The following is a 24277-nucleotide window of genomic DNA, read 5'->3' as shown; positions in this document are numbered from 1 at the left end:
GAGGAGAGGAGGGGGAGGAGGAGGGGGCTTGGAAGGTGGGGGGGTTGGAGGGTTGGAGGAGAGGAGGAGAGGAGGAGGGGAGGAGGAGGGGGGCTTGGAAGGTGGGGGGGTTGGAGGGTTGGAGGAGAGGAAGAGAGGAGGAGAGGAGGAGAGGATGAGGGTTGAAGGAGAGGAGAAGAGGATGAGGGTTGACTACAGACTGCTTTTCATTCTTCACTAAAGACAAACCGTAACCGTCTTCTAATGTGCCTGCCTTTCTTTCACATCTCCCTTCCCTCTGCTTTGCCTTCGTGTCTTCACCCGTCAGCTCTAGATACTATTTCTTCTCTTCCTGTCTGTCTCTTACAGTAGCCACAGCTGAACCACACTGCAGTAGGTCTAAGAAAAACCTACAAGATGTGAATATAACCTTACTTTTGACCAACATTATTATAACCTGCTAACAACAATAAAGCCATTTTGTTTGATTAGTATTTGTGTCTGAATGAGTCTTTTGTGAATGACAGTTTGTATTTGCTTTCTTTAGTCCAACACAAGCTGCTGCTTGGATTGAATGTGTACCGTTGTATGATTGTGTGTGTTCATGAAATGAAGATAGATCCAGTACCAGCTCACTGATGGACCTTTTACATGACTTTATTTTACATACCCAGCACCTCCAAGTTGTTGATGTGCGTACACCACGTGAGAAACTCGTTGAGTGGGGCGCCAGATTTCAGGAGGACAGTTGGGCACTTGTTGATTGATCATAATCAATAGAACCCACATAGTCATAATCAACATGCGTCATTTATCATAATGATAATCATCCATCCATATGTAGGCTCCTGTTTGCGGTATCTGTCTGCGGTGAATGAGTATAACTGAGTCTGACAGCCAATCTCTGTATCAGGTTCCACATTAGAGGTATGTGGGAGAGATGATGACTGGCATGGCAGACCGCTGAGATTGACAGGAGGGATCAATGTTCATTATCATCACTACGTTGGTTGTTGTCCAGTGGCGAGGGGAATTGAGGTGGGAGGGTTCGGCACCAAAGCCTACATTTAGAGTACTGTCATCGTCACTTGTCAGTGTCATTGTCAGTGCTCTGCCCAGGACCCTACAGAAGCACATAGACAGTATATTCTCTCACAGACGGGGTCAGACTGTAACACTGTTGAATGATCTAACAACCTATCCACACGTTCAGCCCTCAAGGACCCCTCACTCCACTGCCTGTCCAGACTCTCTGAGTCTTCCTGTAAGGACAATGACTCAAACAGAGATTATATAAGTGCCCCCCCCCACACACACACACACACAACCTCACCATACACACTGCTCTCTGGGCCCCTTCTGACAAACAGCCAGAAAGGAGTTGAAGGAGGAAACATGCGTACGTATGTATGTGCTGGGCAGGTATATAGGAGTCCCAGTCACACAGAGGCCATCCTTTACTCATTGTACAGCTAATGTGTTTCTGTGTGTTAGTGTGTGTGTATCAGTGGAGGCAGGAGGGAGGAGCTATAGGAGGACAGGTTCATTTTATTGGCTGGAATATAAAAATGGAACTGCGTCAAACATGTGCTTTCCATATGTTTTATGTGTTTGATACTGTCCCATTTATACCGTTCCAGCCATTACAATGAGCCCGTCCTCCTGTAGATCCTCTCAGAAACCGCCACTGGTGTGTATGTGTGTTTGTGTGTGTGTGTGTGCAGTACAGTACTGTAGGGGAGCAGGTTGAGAGCTTGAAGTTCCTTGGTATCCACATCACCAACAAACTATCATGGTCCAAACACATCAAGACAGTTGTGAAGAGGGCACGACAACGCCTATTCCCCCAAAGACTCCAGCCACCCAAGTCATAGACTGTTCTCTCTGCTACAGCACGGCAAGCAGTACCGGCGTGCCAAGTTTAGGTCCAAACGGGTCCTTAACAGCTTCTACCCCCAAACCATAAGACTCCTGAACATCTAATCAAATGGCTACCCAGACTATTTGCATTGCCCCCCACCCCTCGTTTACACCACTGCTACTCTCTGTTTATTATCAATGCATAGACACTTTAACTTTACCTACATGTACATATTACCTCAATTACCTCGACTAACCAATGTCCCCACACATTGACTCTGTACCAGCACCCCCTGTATATAGCCTCCACATTGACTCTGTACCTGTACCCCCTGTATATAGTCTCCACATTGACTCTGTACCTGTACCCCCTGTATATAGTCTCCACATTGACTCTGTACCAGTACCCCCTGTATATAGTCTCCACATTGACTCTGTACCAGTACCCCCTGTATATAGCCTCCACATTGACTCTGTACCTGTACCCCCTGTATATAGTCTCCACATTGACTCTGTACCAGTACCCCCTGTATATAGTCTCCACATTGACTCTGTACCAGTACCCCCTGTATATAGCCTCCACATTGACTCTGTACCAGTAACCCCTGTATATAGCATCCACATTGACTCTGTACCAGTACCCCCTGTATATAGCCTCCACATTGACTATATACCAGTACCCCTGTATATAGCCTCCACATTGACTCTGTACCAGTACCCCCTGTATATAGCCTCCAGATTGACTCTGTACCAGTACCCTCTGTATATAGCCTCCACATTGACTCTGTACCAATACCCCCTGTATATAGCCTACACATTGACTCTGTACCGGCACCCCCCGTATATAGCCTCCACATTGACTCTGTACCGGCACCCCCCTGTATATAGCCTCCACATTGACTCTGTACCGGCACCCCCTGTATATAGCCTCCACATTGACTCTGTACCAGTACCCCCTGAAGATAGCCTCCACATTGACTCTGTACCGGTACCCCCTGTATATAGCCTCCACATTGACTCTGTACCGGCACCCCCTGTATATAGCCTCCACATTGACTCTGTACCAGTACCCCCTGTATATAGCCTCCACATTGACTCTGTACCGGTACCCCCTATATATATCCTCCACATTGACTCTGTACCAGTACCCCCTGTATATAGCCTCCACATTGACTCTGTACCGGTACCCCCTATATATATCCTCCACATTGACTCTGTACCAGTACCCCCTGTATATAGCCTCCACATTGACTCTGTACCAGTACCCCCTGTATATAGCCTCCACATTGACTCTGTACCAGTACCCCCTGTATATAGCCTCCACATTGACTCTGTACCAGTACCCCCTGTATATAGCCTCCACATTGACTCTGTACCGGCACCCCCTGTATATAGCCTCCACATTGCCTCTGTACCAAAACCCCCTGTATATAGCCTCCACATTGACTGCATTGTTGGTTAAGGGCTTGTAAGTAAGCATTTCACTGTAAGGTCTACTACACCTGTTGTATTTGGCGCATGTGACAAATAAAATAAACATTTGATTTGATGAGTCTATTTAGCCTGGCTCTTGTCAGTGGACTGGCGTGTCTCAGGTCTGGGATGGAGGTGGCCTCGAGCTGAAGGAATTCTGGCTAGATAAAACACTCACTCCACCAGGGTGTGGGCCCTGACGCCTGGCCCACTGAAACTTTTCCAGACAATCTTTCAGAGGTGGGGGTAAGGACTGGTTACTATTGAAGAGCTTTTTATCCTCAGCAGCTATACTTACTGTAGAACTACGAAGAGAAAGGGGTGACAATGAAGTTATCTAAAGAGTGTGCTTTTCAAAATCCTCCACACTTCATCCTCTCCCTTGTTGACCCAAAACATCACTCAACCCTGTACACCCCACCCATGGCTTGTTGACCCCAAACATCACTCAACCCTGTACACCCCACCCATGGCTTGTTGACCCCAAACATCAATCAACCCTGTACACCCCACCCATGGCTTGTTGACCCCAAACATCAATCAACCCTGTACACCCCACCCATGGCTTGTTGACCCCAAACATCAATCAACCCTGTACACCCCACCCATGGCTTGTTGACCCCAAACATCAATCAACCCTGTACACCCCATCCATGGCTTGTTGACCCCAAACATCAATCAACCCTGTACACCCCACCCATGGCTTGTTGACCCCAAACATCAATCAACCCTGTACACCCCATCCATGGCTTGTTGACCCCAAACATCAATCAACCCTGTACACCCCACCCATGGCTTGTTGACAGCAAACATCACTCAACCCTGTACACCCCATCCATGGCTTGTTGACCCCAAACATCAATCAACCCTGTACACCCCATCCATGGCTTGTTGACCCCAAACATTGCACAACTCTGTATAAAGCCAGCAGCATACCACCCTGCTGGCTTGCTTCGGAAGCTAAGCAGGGTGTGTTCTGGTCAGTCCCTGGATGGGAGACCAGATGCTGCTGGAAGTGGTGTTGGAGGGCCAGTAGGAGGCACTCTTTCCTCTGGTCTAAAAAAATATCCCAACCCAGGGAAGAGATTGGGGACACTGCCCTGTGTAGGGTGCTGTCTTTCAGATGGGATGTTAAACGGGTGTGCTGACTCTCTGAGGTCATTAAAGATCCCATGGCATTAATTGTAAGACTAGGGGTGTTAACCCTGGTGTCCTTGCTAAATTCCCAATCTGGCCCTCAAACCATCACGGTCACCTAATAATCACCAGTTTACAGTTGGCTCATTCATCTGTCTCCCCTGTAACTATTTCCCAGGTTCTTGCTCTAATGAGAATGTGTTCTCAGTCAACTTACCTGGTAAAATAATGGAATAAATACAATCCAACCATGGCTTATGCACTCACAGGGCTCCTGGCAATACAGACCTCTTCATTCCATGAGAGAGGATGTCTAAAATGACCCATTGTTTGTACTCAAATAGTAATTCAAATGAGTATCCTGCTGTCTTCTTTCCCTGACACTAGTGTGTGTTTGTTAGCTCTCTACGCTAACAGAATCCATAATGAGCTCCCTAATGCATTTGTTTGTATCAGCGCAGAACATCAAGCACTCTTTCTCATCAATCAGTACTCAGCTCTTATTATGTAAAGGTACACAGAGAACTAATGCTGGTAATGAGATGCTAGATGTGTGAGCATCATATACATGCCCTATCTCTGTGTTGCAGCCAGCACCCTTCTCCTCTCAGCCCCCTTGTCCTCTCCCCTCTTCACTACACATTCCTGCACTACTCGGCCCTGTCACCAAAGGGTCATGGGAAGGCATGTGTGCTTGTTGGTTAATTTTAGCCCTCATTTCATCAAGCCCATTGAGACAAAACACAGAACAAGCACATCAACCCCTCCACCAAACACCACCACCCTATAGCAACTCTCTCTGTCTCTTTGATTCTCTAGCAGACTCCATAAACAGCTGCAGTGACATTTGACACACTAAGGCTACATTTACACAGCCTGCCCAATTCTGATATTTTTTTTCCACATATTGCTATTTTGACCAATCACATCAGACCTCACTGCACCTTTGAGACTGCTGAGACTTGAGTCTGCTGCTCTATGTACATTGTCACTGAACCCATTTCATATGTATATACTGTATTCTAGTAAAGGCTTATCCTATATAACTACTTCTGTACACACCTTTTCTATTCATATACTGTCCATTATGTCTATAAACACACCATTATATCCATAATGGACTCTGACATTGCTCATTCTGATATTTCTTAATTTATTTGATTTTATTTGGGGGATTTGTGTGTATTATTTTCTATGTTTAGGTATTACTGCACTGTTTAAGCTAGATACATAAGCATTTCACTGCACCTGCGATAAAATATGCAAAATATGTGGAATCAACCAATCAAACACTAAGTATAGCTTTGTTGATGGCTATTGACAACTCGACCGATCGTTATCAAGAGGACTTAATCAAGAGGTAATGCAATAAGGAACTTTAGATCAGTCAATGTTGGGATGGTTCATATTTCAGTTTTTTACAATCACCTTGGTACTAATTTCAGAACCTTGATGTCATTTTTTAAAACTTTAGACACAAAACTCACAACTGATGATCAAAATGACATTTTTTCAAAACTCTAACACTTTCCAATTGCTTGGATACAATACACATACAGCTAAGATCATTTGTTCATTGAACTAAAATCCCCTGTTCAAAATGACACAACTTAACATCAAAGTATTACCATTTCTAAATGCAATTCACACATTACATTACAACTGACGAACAATACTCCATGTTTAGATCATGAAAGTTTCAGGGTAACGAGATCCATTGACACCAATTACTGTCGAACATGAACCAATTGGACTACATTATCTATGGATGTAATATTTCATCATCATTCTTTATCAGACACTGTTTTGTATGGTCCCATGTATCACTTTTCCAGACCATGTTTTCAGATTTGACATCACTGTAACACTCACTTTATTAGGTATACCTATCTCGTACTGGGTAGGACCCCCTTTTGTCTCCACAACAGCCTGAATTATTTACGATGTTGTACGTTCAGAGATGCCCTTCTGCACTCCACTGTTTTAAACGGCTGTTATTTGAGTATTTGTGGCCTTTCTGTTAGATTGAATGAGTCTGGACATTCTCCTCTGACCTCTCTCATTAACAAGGTGTTTTTGCCCACAGAACTGCCGCTCACTGAATGTGTTTTGTTTATCGCACCATTCTCTGTAAACTCTAGAGGCTGTAGTGCGTAAAAATCCCAGGAGGGCAGCTGTTTCTGAGATGCTGGAACCACCATGTGTGGCACCTTGCCCGTTCTAATGTTTGGTCGAACAACAACTAAAGCTCTCTATACTCTATATACTGAGTTGCAGGCAGCCACATGATACGCTGTTCGAAGGAGCTATTTGTGTTAACATGCAGGTGTAGCTAATAAAGTATGCAGGCCCTTGTCATTTTCCAATACTGCCAACTCGTTACTGATGATTGATTTCACATTGTGGTACGAGTATATAGTGAAATGTGTGGTATCCTTCTACAACAACACAGAGATAACATGGAGCCGGCAGGTGATTCAGGTCACAATAGAGGTCAAGCAGTGGGAGGAGGAAAACGAGCAAGACGTGGTGGTCAAAGGAATGGCAGGGGACAAGCACCCCTTCTGAGAGGTGGTTGTGGGCCTCGTTTGAGAGGTGTGGGGGAACGTGGTAGAGGACAAGCACCCCTTCTGAGAGGTGGTTGTGGGCCTCGTTTGAGAGGTGTGGGGGAACGTGGTAGAGGACAAGCACCCCTTCTGAGAGGTGGTCGTGGGCCTCGTTTGAGAGGTGTGGGGGAACGTGGTAGAGGACAAGCACCCCTTCTGAGAGGTGGTCGTGGGCCTCGTTTGAGAGGTGTGGGGGAACGTGGTAGAGGACAAGGACCCCTTCTGAGAGGTGGTCGTGGGCCTCGTTTGAGAGGTGTGGGGGAACGTGGTAGAGGACAAGGACCCCTTCTGAGAGGTGGTCGTGGGCCTCGTTTGAGAGGTGTGGGGGAACGTGGTAGAGGACAAGGACCCCTTCTGAGAGGTGGTCGTGGGCCTCGTTTGAGAGGTGTGGGGGAACGTGGTAGAGGACAAGGACCCCTTCTGAGAGGTGGTCGTGGGCCTCGTTTGAGAGGTGTGGGGGAACGTGGTAGAGGACAAGGCCAAGGACCAAGACAGCGGCAGCAACAGCAGAGAGTGTCCAATGAAATCTGAGCAATAGTTGTAGACCAGGTCGTAAATCATGGCATGACAATGACTGAGGCAGCTACAATGATTCAACCAAACCTCAGAAGATCAACCGTGGCCTCAATCATCAGAACTTTCCGCAATGAGAACTGGTAAGTCTTCAGTATGCGCTAAACATTAGGCTACTCTCAATTGTCAAATGACTGTATACTACATGCCAATGTGTACCACAGAGTAGGTGATGTGACTAAATGTGTTCTTAATGTCATTTTCCCTGCAGAATATAGACTAGGCCAAATGGGGGAGGCAGAGGCAAAATTCTGACTGACCAACAAGAACGGTCTGTGGTCAATTTGGTTCGGGACAGAAATTATAGTCGCCTTACAGAAATTGGACAATGACGACATGTTCAACAATGTGGAAGCCATAAGTTTGCTGACTATTGCCTGCATGCTGAAAAGGCACCAGGTGTCTCTAAAACAGCTGTGTGCCTTTTGAAAGAAATGCAGACAGAGTGAAGCAACTGAGGACTGAGTATGTTCAGGCGTGTTTAGTTTCAAGATGCCTGTTGTGAAAAATTCCCCAAAAATGCCACATCATTGTAATCAACAATTCTCTTTCCAAAAGGTATTTTTAGAGGGTGATGGAGCTGGATGCTGACAAAAACCATCACAAATTCCTCTTTTTGAATGAGGCAGGCTTCAACCTGGCCAAGACAAGGAGGAGAGGTCAGAATTTTGTTGGCCAGCGGGAACCAACCAAGTACCTGGACAACGTGAGGCCAACATCGCCATGTGTGCGGCTATATTGGAAGATGGTGTAGTGGGACGCAGACCTTGTGTTGGATCATATAGTCCAGCTCTCCTTGTAACCTTCCTTGATGAGCTAAATCAGGTCTGTAGAGCTAATGGCGTGACCTATGTCATTGTGTGGGATAATGTCAGGTTCCACCATGCTCAAACGGTGCAAGCATGGTTTCAGGCCCATCCACGATTTACCACCCTGTACTGACTCCTTACTCTCCTTTCCTTAACCCGATAGAGGAATCGTTCTCCACACGGGGGTGGAAGGTATATGATCAGGGCCCTCACGAACAAGCTACCCTTCTCTAGGCCATGGATGACGCATGCAATGACTGTCACGGTTTTCTACCTGGGAAGGAGAGGCGGACCAAAACGCAGCGTGGTTGAAGTTCATGGTTCTTTAATAAGAAAACTCAAAACATGAACAAACTACAAAACAATAAACATGAAAACCGTAACAGTCCTAACTGGTGCATAAAACACAAAGACAGGAAACAATCACCCACAAAATACCCAAAGAATATGGCTGCCTAAATATGGTTCCCAATCAGAGACAACGATAAACACCTGCCTCTGATTGAGAACCACTCTAGGCAACCATAGACTTTCCTAGACAACTAAACTGAACACAACCCCATTAATCTAATAAACCCCTAGACAAGACGAAACACAATAAATCACCCATGTCACACCCTGGCCTAACCAAAATAATAAAGAAAACAAAGATAACTAAGGCCAGGGCGTGACAATGATATCACGGCAGACCAGTGTCAGGCCTGGATTCGCCTGAAGATTCTTCCCAAGATGTTTGGCTAATGAAATCATCCATTGTGATGTGGATGAGAACCTGTGGCCAAATCCACAAGACAGGGTTGATGGAAATATAGAAGTACAGTAATTAATCCTTTGTTTTGCTTTTTACAGTAAGCCAGCTGAGGAACACTGCAGTTGATGTTTTACTGTATTTTTAAATAAAAATTCTAGCTAATTATTTTTTCTTTGATTCAAAGAAACCTATGTTGTGATTTTATTGTATTTCATCATCAAATGTCAAGTTTTGTTCAACGATTCCACTGTGTCTGTAGTATTCTCTCTACTAGTCTTTTTACAGTGATGTTTTCACGTGTAGTACCATAATGTATCACATATTTTGTACTACAATATTTAATGATTGTACAAAGAACTACACAGTGAAACTATCGGTAGCTTGTGTGTGGGTGATCTAAATTAATGTTCCTATGGTATTTCATGACAAATTGTTTATTTGAACCAATGATTCTGCTATTGCACGGTTTCTTTAAAGATGTGAATCCACAATGCAATGTTTTGAACATTGGACAGCCTGTGTTACAAGTGATGACTGTTTTGAGTTTTGTGTCTAGAGTTGTGAAAAATGACCGCAAGTTTCTGAAATGTCAAGGCTGTGGGTAACTGGTGAAAGGAGTCAGGCGCAGGAGAGCTGAGATGCGTGCACAAGGTATTTAATAAAAGACAACACCAGTATAAACACAATACTATGGTGCGGGAAAAATACCGGAACCACGACATAAACGGGCGTAATAACAAAACCCGGCAACAAAATACCAGCTGTCAGAAACAGCCTGAACAATAAAACAAACACGCACACAAACATGGGGGAAACCAGAGGGTTAAATAATGAACATGTAATGGGGGAATTGAAACCAGGTGTGTAGAAAACAAAGACAAAACAAATGGCCAGAAGGCCGGTGACGTCCTCTCGAACAAGGAGCGAGACCGACTCCGGCGGAAGTCATGACATGAAATTGCTATTTTATTTAACTAGGCAAGTCAGTTAAGAACAAATTCTTAATTACAATGACAGTTTATGAACAGTGGGGCAGAACAACAGATTTGTATCTTGTCAGCTCAGGGATTTGATCTGGCAACCTAGATCTAACCACCAGGTTACCTGCCGCCCCTGAAATGAGTGTCAAAGTGATTGTAAAAAACTGTATTCATAAGAAAAAGGGATATATAGACCGGTGTACAGGTACATACAGTTGAAGACAGAAGTTAACATACACTTAGGTTGGAGTCATTAAAACTTGTTTTTCAACCACTCCCCAAATTTCTTATTAACAAACTATAGTTTAGGCAAGTCGGTTAGGACATCTACTTCGTGCATAACACAAGTCATTTTTCCAAATTGTTATACAGACAGATTATTTAATTTATAATTCACTGTATCACAATTCCAGTGGGTCAGAAGTTTACATGTACTAAGTTGACTGTGCCTTTAAACAGCTTGGAATATTTCAGAAAATGATGTCATGGCTTTGGAAGCTTCTGTTAGGCTATTGGACATAATTTGAGTCAATTGCAGGTGTATCTGTGGATGTATTTCAAGGCCTACCTTCAAACCCTGTTCCTCTTTGCTTGACATCATGGGAAAATCTAAAGAAATCAGCCAAAACCTCCACAAGTCTGGTTCATCCTTGAGAGCAATTTACAAACGTCTGAAGGTACCACGTTCATCTGTACAAACAATAGTAGGCAAGTATAAACACCATGGAACCACGCAGCAGTCATACCGCTCAGGAAGGAGACGTTTTCTGTCTCATAGAGATTAACGTATTTTGGTACTTTGGTGCGAAAAGTGCAAATCAATTCCAGAACAACAGCAAGGGACCTTGTGTAGATGCTGGAGGAAACAGGTACAAAAGTATCTATATACACTGCAAAATTAGTCCTATGTCGACATAACCTGAAAGGCCGCTCAGCAAGGAAGAAGCCACTGCTCCAAATCCGCCATAACAAAGCCAGACAATGGTTTGCAACTGCACATGTGAACAAAGATTGTACTTTTTGGGAGAAATGTCCTCTGGTCTGATGAAACAAAAATAGAACTGTTTGGCCATAATGACCATGCTTATGTTTGGAGGGAAAAGGGGAAGGCTTGCAAGCCGAAGAACACCATCCCAACCGTGAAGCACGGGGGTGGCAGCATCATGTTGTGGGGGGCGCTTTTGTGCAGGAGTGACTGGTGCAATTCACAAAATAGATGGCATCATGAGGTAGGGAAAATTATGTGGATATATTGAAGCAACATCTCAAGACATCAGTCAGGAAGTTAAAGCTTGGTCACAAATGGGTCTTCCAAATGGACAATGACCCCAAGCATACTTCCAAAGTTATGGAAAAATGGCTTACGGACAACAAAGTCAAGGAGTGGATATCACAAAGCCCTGACCTCAATCATATAGAACATTTGTGGGCAGAACTGAAAAAGCATGTTGCGAGCAAGGAGGCCTACAAATCTGACTCAGTTACACCAGCTCTGTCAGGAGGAATGGGCCAAAATTCACCCAACTTATTGTGTGAAGCTTGGGAAGGCTACCCAAAATGTTTTACCCATGTTAAACAGTTTAAAGGCAATGCTACCAAAAACTAATTGAGTGTATGTAAACTTCTGACCCACTGGGAATGTGATGAAAGAAATAAAAGCTCAAATAAATCATTCTTTCTACTATTATTCTGATATTTCACATTCTTAAAATAAAGTGGTGATCCTAACTGACCTAAGACAGGGTATTTTTTACTAGGATTAAATGTGAAAAACTGAGTTTAAATGTAATTGGCTAAGGTGTATGTAAACTTCCGACTTCAACTGTACATATATGGAAAAGCATCTATTCTTCTTAGAAACTGAGATAAGTGTTGTTCGGGAACACACATCCCCAGTTGGTCATCAGTGCCTGTCTCTTATCTGGCACAGATCCCATGTAATAATCAGATCCCATGTAATAATCAATAATCTACACCCGCACCTGCTTCCACACTGTCATCATAAAACAAAACTAGTTTCTGTGTGGGTGTGTGCATGTGTGGGTGTGTGCAAGTGTATGTTCAGGCCAGAGGAGGCTGGTGGGAGTAGCTATAGGAGGACAAGTTCATTGTAATGTCTGGAATGGAATAAATGGAGTCAAACCTGGTTTCCATATGTTTGATGTCTTTGATACTGCTCCATTCAATCCATTCCAGACATTACAATGAGCCTGTCCTCCTATAACTCCTCCCTCCATCCTCTACAGGTCCAGGCCCTTGCCATTTTGGTAATTTGCATGTAATATAATGGTTAGGTTGGGGCCCTGCTATATACTGTCATCAAAACATACCCAGACTGTGTCTCTTGTTAAGTCGAGGTGCCCTCGCCGTTTCACATAATTTTCTGTGAATCTTCTCCAATCTTCTCAGCCGTCGCCAGTGTTATCAGTGACTGGCTCAAGGAGCAGAAGGTTGAAGGAGCTTTGAGACGTGAGACTGGAGAATTTGTACCAATGGTTTGACAGGATGAGTTGAGGCATGAGGCATTCTACTTGATGTGTTGATGACACCTTCCAGCCCATGTTAAGGTTTCTCACCTTTATCTGTGTCTTTTCTTATCTGCCTCTTGTCACATGACATATCAATGGGCTGTTATTCACCAAGTTGGTTCAGTGGCTGTTTATGAGGAGGGGATGCTGATTCCCAGAATTGTGATCTTGTTTGTCTTTTTTTATTATTAAAGGCCCAGTGTAGTCAAAAACGTGATTTCTCAGTGTTTTATATATATTCCCACCCTGTGACGTTGGAATAAAACTGTGAAATTGTGAAAATGATGACAATGCCCTTTTAGTGAAATAGATGTTTGAAAAGACAGGCAGAGCAAATTCTGTCTTGAGAAATTGCTCTTTGCTAAGAATCTACTTTTGTTTATTTTTGATCATTTTCATTTAAAACAATTGTTAATTAATTGTTACCCAGAAATGATTTGATATTGTGATAAAAACGGCTGCATTGGACCATTAACTGTGTGGACACTTATAGTATGAATTCCCCAAATGAAACATGTATGGATCATACACAAACACACTGGACTGATACCCTTCACCCTGTCAATTATTGAGAGGCCAAAGAGAGAGAGAGAGTGGGGGACTATTTTGAGCGTAGAGACTTGTGATGTGCAGCGAAGCAGTTGATGAGGGTGTCTCTGCTCACTGTCAAAAAATGGCAGGCGCGTCTAGTGGGACGCGCCTGTCAAATGGGGAGGGCACCCTGTCAAATGGGGAGGGCATCCGAGATTCGCCAAATAGTAGCTTCTTCTACTGAAACGTAGCGGTTAGGACTTCGATTTACCCATTTTCTTTCACTTCTCTTTGATCTTGTTGACGGGGAGGGCGGTGTGGGTTTTTCTCCTCTTCATTAGATGATAACGACTGTCAAGGATAGACTAATTCTATAGCCTGTTTATTATTTTGTAGGCAAAGTGACACGTTTTATGACTTTTATGACTATGAAATACCGTTTTTACACTTTCCTGTGTACTGCACGCAAAAACCGGCTTCCAGTTCACTCTCCTGTGGAGCGAGCGCCTTTTTTTTTATCGCCCTAGCAACTGGTCCTCGCCGCTGCTGCCTTGTGACATTTCCTTGTCGCTTTGCTCACCAGCCATCGCATATTGAATTCGACTTTTTGCAACCGCCTGTATGCGGGGCCATTTTTGCATAGGGTATTTCCCTACTTCGTCTTTAATTTGATTTATTTAAAACTCTGGGGGTTCATGCGTCTGAGAAGTCTCATCTTTCTGCGTCAAAATGCCTGTGAGACGCGGTCATGTAGCCCTCCAGAACACTTATCTGGACACCATTATCCGGAAATTCGATGGACAAAGTAAGTGGACCCACTTTACATTATGACTGAAAAAGTAATAACATAATGTGACCATGAGCAAGCTGTTATAACTGTATAATCCCAACAACAAACAATTAGACTGGTTAGAAATGAAAGTGAATGCCTTTTCCATGTAACCTTTCAACCATGCAAAGTGTAATAAAATGTAAAGACAAATGCACTTGTCTAGTGGTCCCTTGTGCAACCCCCCCCCCTTACACAATTTCTATTGATCCTAATATGAGTGCTACAAGGCTGTTTCTGTAATCAAGCAGATGATTCAGTTTAAGTCTGTCTGCCTGCCTGCCTGCCTGCCTGTCTGTCTGCCTGCCTGCCTGCCTGCCTCTGGCGATACTCCTCCTATCTCGACATTTGATTTACAGTTCAAATTTAGGTTATGTCCGTATGCATGTGCTGAATTTGCCAAATTGTCATGTTAATACTATAGGTTTGTGTGTTTAGTATGTCTTTGCACCTGCCTATGTTTTCCACATGTTGCATGAATTCACATGCTGCACTAGATTATATTGCATGAGTTAACATGTTCTCCGTTCTTAAACTGGTCAGACCACTGGATCCTGATAGAAACTGTACATAATGTCTTTGCTTTACAGTGTTTGCATGTGACCACTAACCACTACTACACACTCTGTTAGTGCATATAACTGAGTGATATCCTTCTTGAACAGGACCTTATGCAGCTCATCAACAGCACGCTTTACACCCACAGTGCCTCTTCGTTTTCGTGCTTTTGTCTTGAATTAAATGGTATCGTAGAAACTGCCCCAGAATTTATTTGCAACCCACTCAAACAAAACATTATTGATCCATTCAGCAAAGAAGAAATCCAGTTGTTTAAAAAAGAGGAATGGCTCTGATTAGCACTGAACTTCAATTACAGTAGAGCCCTATAACCTAGCTCAGGAGTGCCTATAACCTAGCTCAGGAGTGCCTATAACCTAGCTCAGTAGTGGCCTATAACCTAGCTCAGTAGTGCCTATAACCTAGCTCAGTAGTGCCTATAACCTAGCTCAGGAGTGCCTATAACCTAGCTCAGGAGTGCCTATAACCTAGCTCAGTAGTGGCCTATAACCTAGCTCAGTAGTGCCTATAACCTAGCTCAGTAGTGGCCTATAACCTAGCTCAGTAGTGGCCTATAACCTAGCTCAGTAGTGCCTATAACCTAGCTCAGTAGTACCTATAACCTAGCTCAGTAGTGGCCTATAACCTAGCTCAGTAGTGGCCTATAACCTAGCTCAGTAGTGGCCTATAACCTAGCTCAGTAGTGGCCTATAACCTAGCTCAGTAGTGGCCTATAACCTAGCTCAGGAGTGCCTATAACCTAGCTCAGTAGTGGCCTATAACCTAGCTCAGTAGTGGCCTATAACCTAGCTCAGGAGTGCCTATAACCTAGCTCAGTAGTGGCCTATAACCTAGCTCAGTAGTGCCTATAACCTAGCTCAGTAGTACCTATAACCTAGCTCAGTAGTGGCCTATAACCTAGCTCAGTAGTGGCCTATAACCTAGCTCAGTAGTGGCCTATAACCTAGCTCAGTAGTGGCCTATAACCTAGCTCAGTAGTGGCCTATAACCTAGCTCAGTAGAGGCCTATAACCTAGTCCAGTAGTGCCTATAACCTAGCTCAGTAGTGGCCTATAACCTAACTCAGTAGTGGCCTATAACCTAGCTCAGTAGTGGCCTATAACCTAGCTCAGTAGTGGCCTATAACCTAGCTCAGTAGTGACCTATAACCCAGCTCAGTAGTGCCTATAACCTAGCTCAGTAGTGGCCTATAACCTAGCTCAGTAGTGGCCTATAACCTAGCTCAGTAGTGGCCTATTACCTAGCTCAGTAGTGGCCTATAACCTCACTCAGTAGTGCCTATAACCTAGCTCAGTAGTGGCCTATAACCTAGCTCAGTAGTGGCCTATAACCTAGCTCAGTAGTGCCTATAACCTAGCTCAGTAGTGGCCTATAACCTAGCTCAGTAGTGGCCTATAACCTAGCTCAGTAGTGGCCTATAACCTAGCTCAGTAGTGCCTATAACCTAGCTCAGTAGTGGCCTATAACCTAGCTCAGTAGTGGCCTATAACCTAGCTCAGTATTGCCTATAACCTAGCTCAGTAGTGGCCTATAACCTAGCTCAGTAGTGGCCTATAACCTAGCTCAGTAGTGGCCTATAACCTAGCTCAGTAGTGGCCTATAACCTAGCTCAGTAGTGGCCTATAACTTAGCTCAGTAGTGGCCTATAACCTAGCTCAGTAGTGGCCTATAACCTAGCTCAGTAGTGGCCTATAACCTAGCTCAGTAGTGGCCTATAACCTAGCTCAGTAGTGGCCTATAACCTAGCTCAGTAGTGGCCTATAACCTAGCTCAGTAGTGGCCTATAACCTAGCTCAGTAGTGGCCTATAACCTAGCTCAGTAGTGGCCTATAACCTAGCTCAGTAGTGGCCTATCTCTATGCTACTGTAAGTCTGACTGTGACTACTGTGCCTGTCACTGTCAGTGTTCTTCAGTCACAGTGTGAAGGCAGTCTGTTGACCACAGGGGTACGGCTCAAAATAACCCTCTCCACATTAAAGTGAGAAGATGCAATGTTCCACTTTTCACCTCAATTTCATGTAAAAGGATTTCAGATTGTTTAATTTGCTGTGCTGGCAGGTGACATTTTGGAATTAATTGTGTTACTCTGGGATTTTCAAAGCTCTCTGCAGAGGGGTCCTCAGAGACAGACCGATAAGTCCCATCAAACTGATGTCTTCCTTATCTCTGTGTGCGTAAGCACCCTGCCGGGTGATGCGTGTGCCAAACCACTGCTGCTTAGCAACAATCTGAGTCTGGGTGTCTGTGTTCTGAGGCATTGATAATGACTTAGGATAGGATGTACTTTCCACCAAACGGCCTCACCTATTTACTCTACACAGAGGAGCAAGGAGGGGGAAGGGGTTCTGCGTTTTCTGGGTGAAGCTCCAAATCGCTCTCCTCATATTTGTTTAAATGGGGAAGAATGAGAGTTGTGTAAGTCAGTTTCATGAGGGGATAAAAAGAGGAGTAGAGACAGAGTCAGAGGCACAGATGTTTGAGCAGCTTTTCAACCTAAACTGTACTGATTGAATATCACGCTGTACGACAATATCAGTGTAGCTGATGTGACTTCGAAGGCAATTGTCATTAGCGCTGGAGACAATAGCCACACTCATGAACCTAGGTAAGGACGGCTGAAACCAATTGCAGTATATTATAATCTTGATTGCGGACTGTCATTGCTGAGTCCAGCTGCTCCGTATTAGTCCCTCTGGGGCCATCTTGAATCATTGCACTGATATGATTTGTGCCGCAGAGGGAAAGACTTGATTACTCCAATTTCAACTTGATGTTGAATTGTGGTTAGTTGAATGCGATACTGAAATGAACACAGTCCAGACTTGAATTGGATCTGATTGAGAGACTTCTCCTTGAAATGATCATCACCTGATTATGATAACTGAATGTTTCTGAAATTGGATAAACTTTGATTGTCCGATTTTGCATATTGCATTTGATGTAATAAGCCTTCAATTATAATTGTACTGTAACCACATTCCCACCATAATCGTACATTTTCATATCTGCTCTGACTCTCCCCTTGGTTTCCTCCCAGATCGTAAGTTCCTGATAGCCAACGCTCAGATGAAGAACTGTGGCATTATCTACTGTAACGAGGGCTTCTGCCAGATGTTTGGCTTCACGCGGGCAGAGATCATGCAGCAGTCCTGCACCTGCCAGTTCTTGGTGGGGCCTGGCACCATGAAGACTGCCCTGGCACAGCTGGCACAGGCCCTGCTAGGGTCAGAGGAGCGCAAGGTGGAGATCCTCTACTACAACAAAGAAGGTAAGGAGAAGGTGGAGGGTTAGACTGAGATTCAGAGAGAAAGAGATGGAAAGAGCAAGAGAGTCAAAGTGACAACATTTACTCCCCTTCTTTATAGTGGGGAGTGCTGTAAAGGTCACATACAGAATATTTTGGTCCCTCCAAGTGTCATGCCTGTCTCCCTTTCACTTTTATATGATGCTACTGTATGATGCAGTGTTACAGTATGTGGAACCAGCTGCTGCAGACTCAGTGAACTCTCTTCTACTAATTTATCTGTCTGGGGAGTGGACATGGTGGAGCTGTCTGGGCCTGCTTACCTCACCTGCAATATGTTTATTCATCCCCTATAACAACACAGGGCAAGACCCAGATGCAGACACAGGAGGCAGATGGTTCGAGTCTCTGATATTTATTAAACAACAAAGGGCAGGCAAGAGGGCAGGTCGAGGACAGGTAAAAGTTCAGAACCAGATCAGAGTTCCAAACGGTACAGGGAGTCAGGCAGGCTCAAGGCCAGGGCAGGCTGAATGGTCAGGCAGGAGGGCTCAGTGTCAGGGCAGACAAAAGGTCAAAACCAGGAGGACTAGAAAAACAGAGACAAGAAAAAGCAGGAGCACAGAAAAACACGCTCGTTGACTTGACAAGACAAACTGGCACAGACAAACAGAGAACACAGGAATAAATACCATGGGAATAATTGGGAAGACGGGTGACACCTGGAGGTGGGTGGAGACAATCACAAAGACAGGTGAAACAGATCAGGGCGTGACATCCCCACTCCCCATTCCCATCCTGTGCATAGCTGCACTAAGTAGTTTGGGGGTGGGGGTGCTGCAGGAGGATAGGGGGGGTGCAGATTATTTATTTCTTGCACGCTCTACGGAAGCTTATATAGGTCCGCTAATACAGGACAAGTAAAGGCCCAGTGCACTACTTTTGTGATTTTGTTTTATTAAAAAAATTAAAATACTTGTATGCTCCTGTGTTTTGTCACTTGTACATGTACACAGGGCCTGGGGTTGGAACTAAAATTATTTTCCAATTGTTTTGTTCTGAACAGAACCATATATAATATTTTTTGTTACACTGTTCCGACCAGCAAACTACAGTTCTGAACCGGTTCAACCTCCCCAAAGTACCCGTTTATATCGTTACTTTCTGTTCCTTTTTAAACCTTTATTTATTTTCCATTTAGCTCGACATTAAATTACTTTTCCAATCATGCAGTATGGATAGAGATGCTTTGTCACGACTTCCGTCAAAGTTAGGTCCTCTCCTTGTTCGGGTGGTGCTCGGCGGTTGGCGTCGCCGGTCTTCTAGCCATCATCGATCCACTTTTCTTTTTCCATGTGTTTTGTCTTGTTTTTCCTCACACCTGGTTTCAATTCCCTCAATCACTTGTTGTGTATTTAACCCTCTGTTCCCCCCATGTCTTTGTGTGGGATTGTTTATTGTGGTGCTTGTGCATGTGATGATTGGTGCATGACGGGTTTTTGTACCCAATATCTTGCTATTTTTTATGCCGTTGGTTTTGCGATTAAACTGCTCCAGCTATTACCAAGTTCTGCTCTCCTGCGTCTGACTTCCCTGCCACCGGTTACGCACCCCTTACAAGCTCGCTATAGTGCTGGCACGCTATAGCTCAGTGAGTTGTTCACATGTGTTATGGAAAGACAAGTGTAGGGCGTGAGATGCAACTGAAATTTTGCGAGTGGGGAGACAGCGAGAGAGGGTGGAGGAGGAGGCCCACAGATTTATACCTACGGAGGAGCGGCTTCTAGGGTAGAATTTTGAATGTCTTTGAACTTCAGAGTTGGCTTAACGTTGGCGCAGAGTAGCTGGCTAGCTAACAAGCCTTCGTGTGCACAGCGGCACCTGAATTAAAAACACATCTTACCATTTTATATTTAATAAATCCCATGTGAACTATCGGATCCCTAACTAGCGTTGAAAATGTTCATCCATCCTGCTGTAATAAAAAATCTCTCTCCCTATCTTGTGGATTATGTTTGTAATGTCCGCAGGCTACAGCTATACTTCTGAGGGGCAGATAGACTACACGCACACACTCTGATAAAGATTTTCACCTGGCAGACTTTGGAAGAAGTTAATGATTGACAGAGGGAGAGCTTTGCATAGGCGCTTTGTTGCATTTTTTTATTTCAAAAATGGTTATGTTCCAGAACAATATAGATCACTTTCGTTCCCTGGTCTGGTTCTGATTCTGTTCCTTAAAAATTTCATTATTTTCCAGTTTGTTTTGCGACCCCTGCAAAGGACAGAGGGACAAGCAAACAGACCTGGCTAGTGAGGCTGTAGACACAATACCGTTACGTTAGTCATTTGGGCATGAGAAGTGCCGTGTCGGAGAGCTTGTTGTCATGGAAATATTGTCAGTGTGCCAGCTCAAATCCACTGAACATCTATTTATTTTGTATCCCAGTAATGCATACAGTCATGAACGCAGGTGCCCACACAAGCACGAATGAATTGTAAATGGGTACAATTCATCATACACAATAAAAATGCATTATATTGTTGTACTTGATTGATCTTAATTGATCAGTCACTGAATGCATGTGTTTGTTTGTTAATGTGTGTATGTGAGTGTAAAACAAGGACATTTCCTGGGAACATTACTCCGGGAACAATTTGCTGGTCCCCAAAATGAAAATGGCTGTTTTAGGCTTAGGGGTTAGGTTTAGGGGTTAGGGTTACAATTAGGATTAGGGGTTAAGAGTTGGAGTTAGGGTTAGGGTTAGGGTTTGGTTAAGGGTTAGGTTTAGGGGTTAGGGAAAATAGGATTTTGAATGGGAATCAATTAGGCTTGGGCAGTGGACCCCGTATACCAGGGTATTTGGAAATAGCCACAGGGTGGTTTTTCAATACCGTCAATACCTTTGAAACTATTTCTTTGAAGTCTTTCAATAAATTGTAATATTTGTGTCTGTTTTTTAGGTAAATACCTGCAGTCAACCTGTGCAATATGTTAGGAGAGCATTAGGAGATGATTGTGTTCTTCTTTTCACCTGTCACATTATTTTACATTATGAGACTTACCGTAGTTCCCCAGAACAGTTGAGCCAGTCACATGTTTGTTCGTGTTATAGCACAATGGGAGTAAGCAGGAACAGGTGAGTCCATCTGTGTATTGACGGGGTTGTGTTTTATATTGAAGGTCAACAATGCCAAAGGTGCTTCAACAAAGTACTGAGTAAAGGGTCTGAATACTTATGTACAGTAAATGGGATATTTCCGTTTTTTATTTTTAATAAATTTGCTTCAAGTTTTTGTTCTGTCATTCTGGGGTATTGTGCGTAGATTGATGAGGACAAATAAGGCTGTAACGTAACGAAATGTGGAAAAAGTGAAGGGGTCTGAATACTTTCCGAATGCACAGTATCTAAGTAAGTGCTGAATTAATAAGGTGACGGCGCATCATATTGTGTTAGCTTTCTGCCAAGTTTGAGAAGTCAAAGCCCTTTGGATGAGTTATCTGTACAACTGCCACTGCTATCTTTTTTTCTCCTCTCTGTTCTCGGCCCGTCTCCTCCCCCATTTTCTCCGAGCAGAACAGGCAGGTCCATTGCCCTAGCGACTCCGGACTCCACACAGACACAGCGTGTACACATGCTGCTCCAGAGCCAGTACTGTCCGTCCTTCAAACAAGCATGCGTCAAACTTTGTTCATTTGCACAATGTCTCTCATTCACATACACTTGTAAATGTCCAAACTCACCCAACATGTTAGCTTCTACTTACAGTACCAGTCAAAGGTTTGGACACACCTACTCATTCAAGGGTTTTTCTTTATTTTTACTATTTTCTACATTGTAGAATAATAGTGAAGATGTCAAAACTATGACATAACACATATGGAATCATGTAGTAACCAAAAAAGTGTTCAACAAAACAAAATATATTTTATATTTGAGATTCTTGATGACAACTTTGCACACTTGGCATTCTCTCAACCAGCTTCATGAGGTAGTCACCTGTAATGCCTTTCAATTAACAGGTGTGCAAAGGTCATTTGGTCAAAGGTCAAAAGGTCATTTGTGGAATTTCTTTACTTCTTAATGCGTTTGAGCCAATCAGTTGTGTTGTGACAAGGTAGGGGTAGTATACAAAATATAGCCCTATTTGGTAAAAGACCAAGTCCATATTATGGAAAGAGCAGCTCAAATAAGCAAAGAGAAACAACAGTCCATCATTACTGTATGACATGAAGGTCAGTCAATGAGGAAAATGTCAACGTTTCTTCAAGTGCAGTCGCAAAAACCATGAAGTGCTATGATGAAACTGGCTCTCGTGAGGACTTCCGCAGGAAAGGACAAGCTAGAGTTACCTCTGCTGCAGAGGTCAATGCGGAACATTTCAAAAACTTGTAGTAGGGGGTTGTAGTTCTGAACAAGCCAATATTCTACATAGTTTAGAGCATAAAGCATGGTAATTAACTACAATGACTATAATCCATTCCACATCTACTTGTTCTGTCTGTGTTTAATTTACGCCTACTACAGAAGAGACAGAAGAATGCACCTCAAAAGCACTAATCGCTCAGTACTATGATTGATATGCCACTCTATTCCCCTCTCTTCTGTAGTTCTCTTGCTTTCTTTCTTCCTCTCTCGCTTTCTTTAGCTCTCCCTCTCGCCCGCTCTATCCCTCCCCTCTTCCTACAGTCTGTCTACGTTTTGATTGGTCTTATTCTCTATCTCCCTCTATATCTCATTTTCTGCATCCCCCCTCTACCTGTTTCTCCTATGCTAGGACATGTTGACAGCCCTCACCCTGGCTTCACTTGAACAGAAAGGAAGGTTTCATAAATGCCCTGGGAAAACATCCAGTCATGGAAAGAAACTACAAGACTGTACTGCTGTTTGAAAGGCCTCTCCACATAAAACTGAAATGAGATGGCAGTAACAGCCCACCAACCATGAAACCTGAGACTCTGAGTCTAAATGTGTTCAGTGTCAAAGAGAGAACAGTCAGATAAGATTAAACAATATTTATAGTTACTTGAGCTGTCCTGAAGTCTACTTAGTTACCTTTGAGCCCAGGTTCGGATGGCCATTAGCAGCTTTATAATGTTATGTCTCTCCCCCCTGCAGGGACCTGCAGGCCCTGTCTGATTGATGTTGTTCCTGTGAAGAAAGCAGAGGGACAGGTCATCATGTTCATCCTCAACTTCCAGGAAATCATTGACCCCTCCCTCAAGAAACCAGGTCTGAGACAGAGGGTGGCCCAGGGCTGGGTATGGGCAGGTCAGTGTGGAAGTGTGTGTGTGATACTGTCTGTCTGTCTGTCTGCATCAACCTGTTGATGCCATGTTGAATGTAGCTGTGTTATAACATACAGAATGTGACTACATCCTGGTACTGTATGTGTATTTATGTAAAGTGTATGTATAAGCACTCTGTGGTTTCTCAGGGCAGAGTCGCAGGCTGAAGTTGAGACTGCCATTGGTACGTGCAATGCGTCGGTCTTCCCTCGCCAAAGACCAGTTTGGGGGGGTGGTGGTGGACTACCCACAGGTAAGGTGGCCAGAGACTCCCATACACACATAGGCCTATACACACAGTATTCGTCTAAATATGACCTTACATATAATATATCTTGATTATCTCAGTTCCTGTATCTCTTATGTTTTGTAATGAATATAGCTTCAGTCACATACATTTAGCAGTAAGTAGAAATCTAGTACAATATTTAACCTATGATTGTCCTCTTCCTCCTTCCCTAATTCAGCCCAACAGTGAAGAGATCCCTCTGAAAGAGTTCCGTATCCCGTCCAAGGAGAGCTGCATGCAGTCTGAGACAGAGGCGCTGATAGAGCAGGACCACGAGTCCTCCCAGCCTGCAAGCCACTACTCCCCCAAACTGCTGTCCCTATTGTCAGAGCGGCTGGAACCCAGCGTGCCCTTCCTCCCCAGCAGCCCCTTCTCCAGTGCAGCCTTCCCCAGGACGGTCCTGCCCCGGAGCCGCTCCAGAGAGACTGTCGGCAGCCTCCGCAGAGCTTCCTCCCTGGATGACCTCGACAGCATGAGGGCCGAGTCGGGCCGACCAGGAGACCCACGCTCCTACAGCAGTGAGTTTGTGTGTGTGTACCCAGACATAAGTGTAGTCTGTACACTTGTACCCCCTCTGACAGGAAGAAATGTGGCTGTCTCCTCTTACAGTTCCATCTGAATCCAAACAAACCAAGCCAAAGCTACCTGGGCCTGTTGGAGGTATTCTGTTCTCTAGAAAATGCAAATCCTCACTCCCATTCCTCAAGCACTGAGCATGTGCAGCAGCATGGTCACTAATCAATGTCTCTAACCTATAGCCTGTGTGTGTGTGTGTGTGTGTGTGTGTGTGTGTGTGTGTGTGTGTGTGTGTGTGTGTG

The 24277-nt window shown here is 44.1% G+C and overlaps 1 protein-coding gene across 3 annotated transcripts in view; it reads left to right on the top strand.

The window, feature by feature from the left end:
* Nucleotides 1–13529: 13529 nt before the first annotated feature.
* Nucleotides 13530–24277, top strand: part of LOC124015476 (potassium voltage-gated channel subfamily H member 6-like) — a 37643-nt gene continuing 26895 nt past the window's right edge. The window contains exons 1-6 of one of the 3 annotated variants that reach the window (XM_046330678.1): nt 13530–14032; nt 17674–17904; nt 23001–23153; nt 23320–23423; nt 23638–23977; nt 24069–24119. In XM_046330678.1, coding sequence (XP_046186634.1) covers nt 13957–14032; nt 17674–17904; nt 23001–23153; nt 23320–23423; nt 23638–23977; nt 24069–24119 — 955 coding nt within the window. In that variant the 5' untranslated portion in view covers nt 13530–13956. Of the gene's footprint in view, nt 14033–17053; nt 17242–17673; nt 17905–23000; nt 23154–23319; nt 23424–23637; nt 23978–24068; nt 24120–24277 lie in introns of those variants that run through there. The other 2 variants (XM_046330680.1, XM_046330679.1) reach the window with 2 other exon arrangements.

Source organism: Oncorhynchus gorbuscha, linkage group LG26, assembly GCF_021184085.1.
Source record: "Oncorhynchus gorbuscha isolate QuinsamMale2020 ecotype Even-year linkage group LG26, OgorEven_v1.0, whole genome shotgun sequence".
Lineage (NCBI taxonomy): Eukaryota > Metazoa > Chordata > Actinopteri > Salmoniformes > Salmonidae > Oncorhynchus > Oncorhynchus gorbuscha.
Note: the sequence above shows the minus strand (reverse complement) of the source record. Positions and strands in the feature narration are given on the sequence as shown.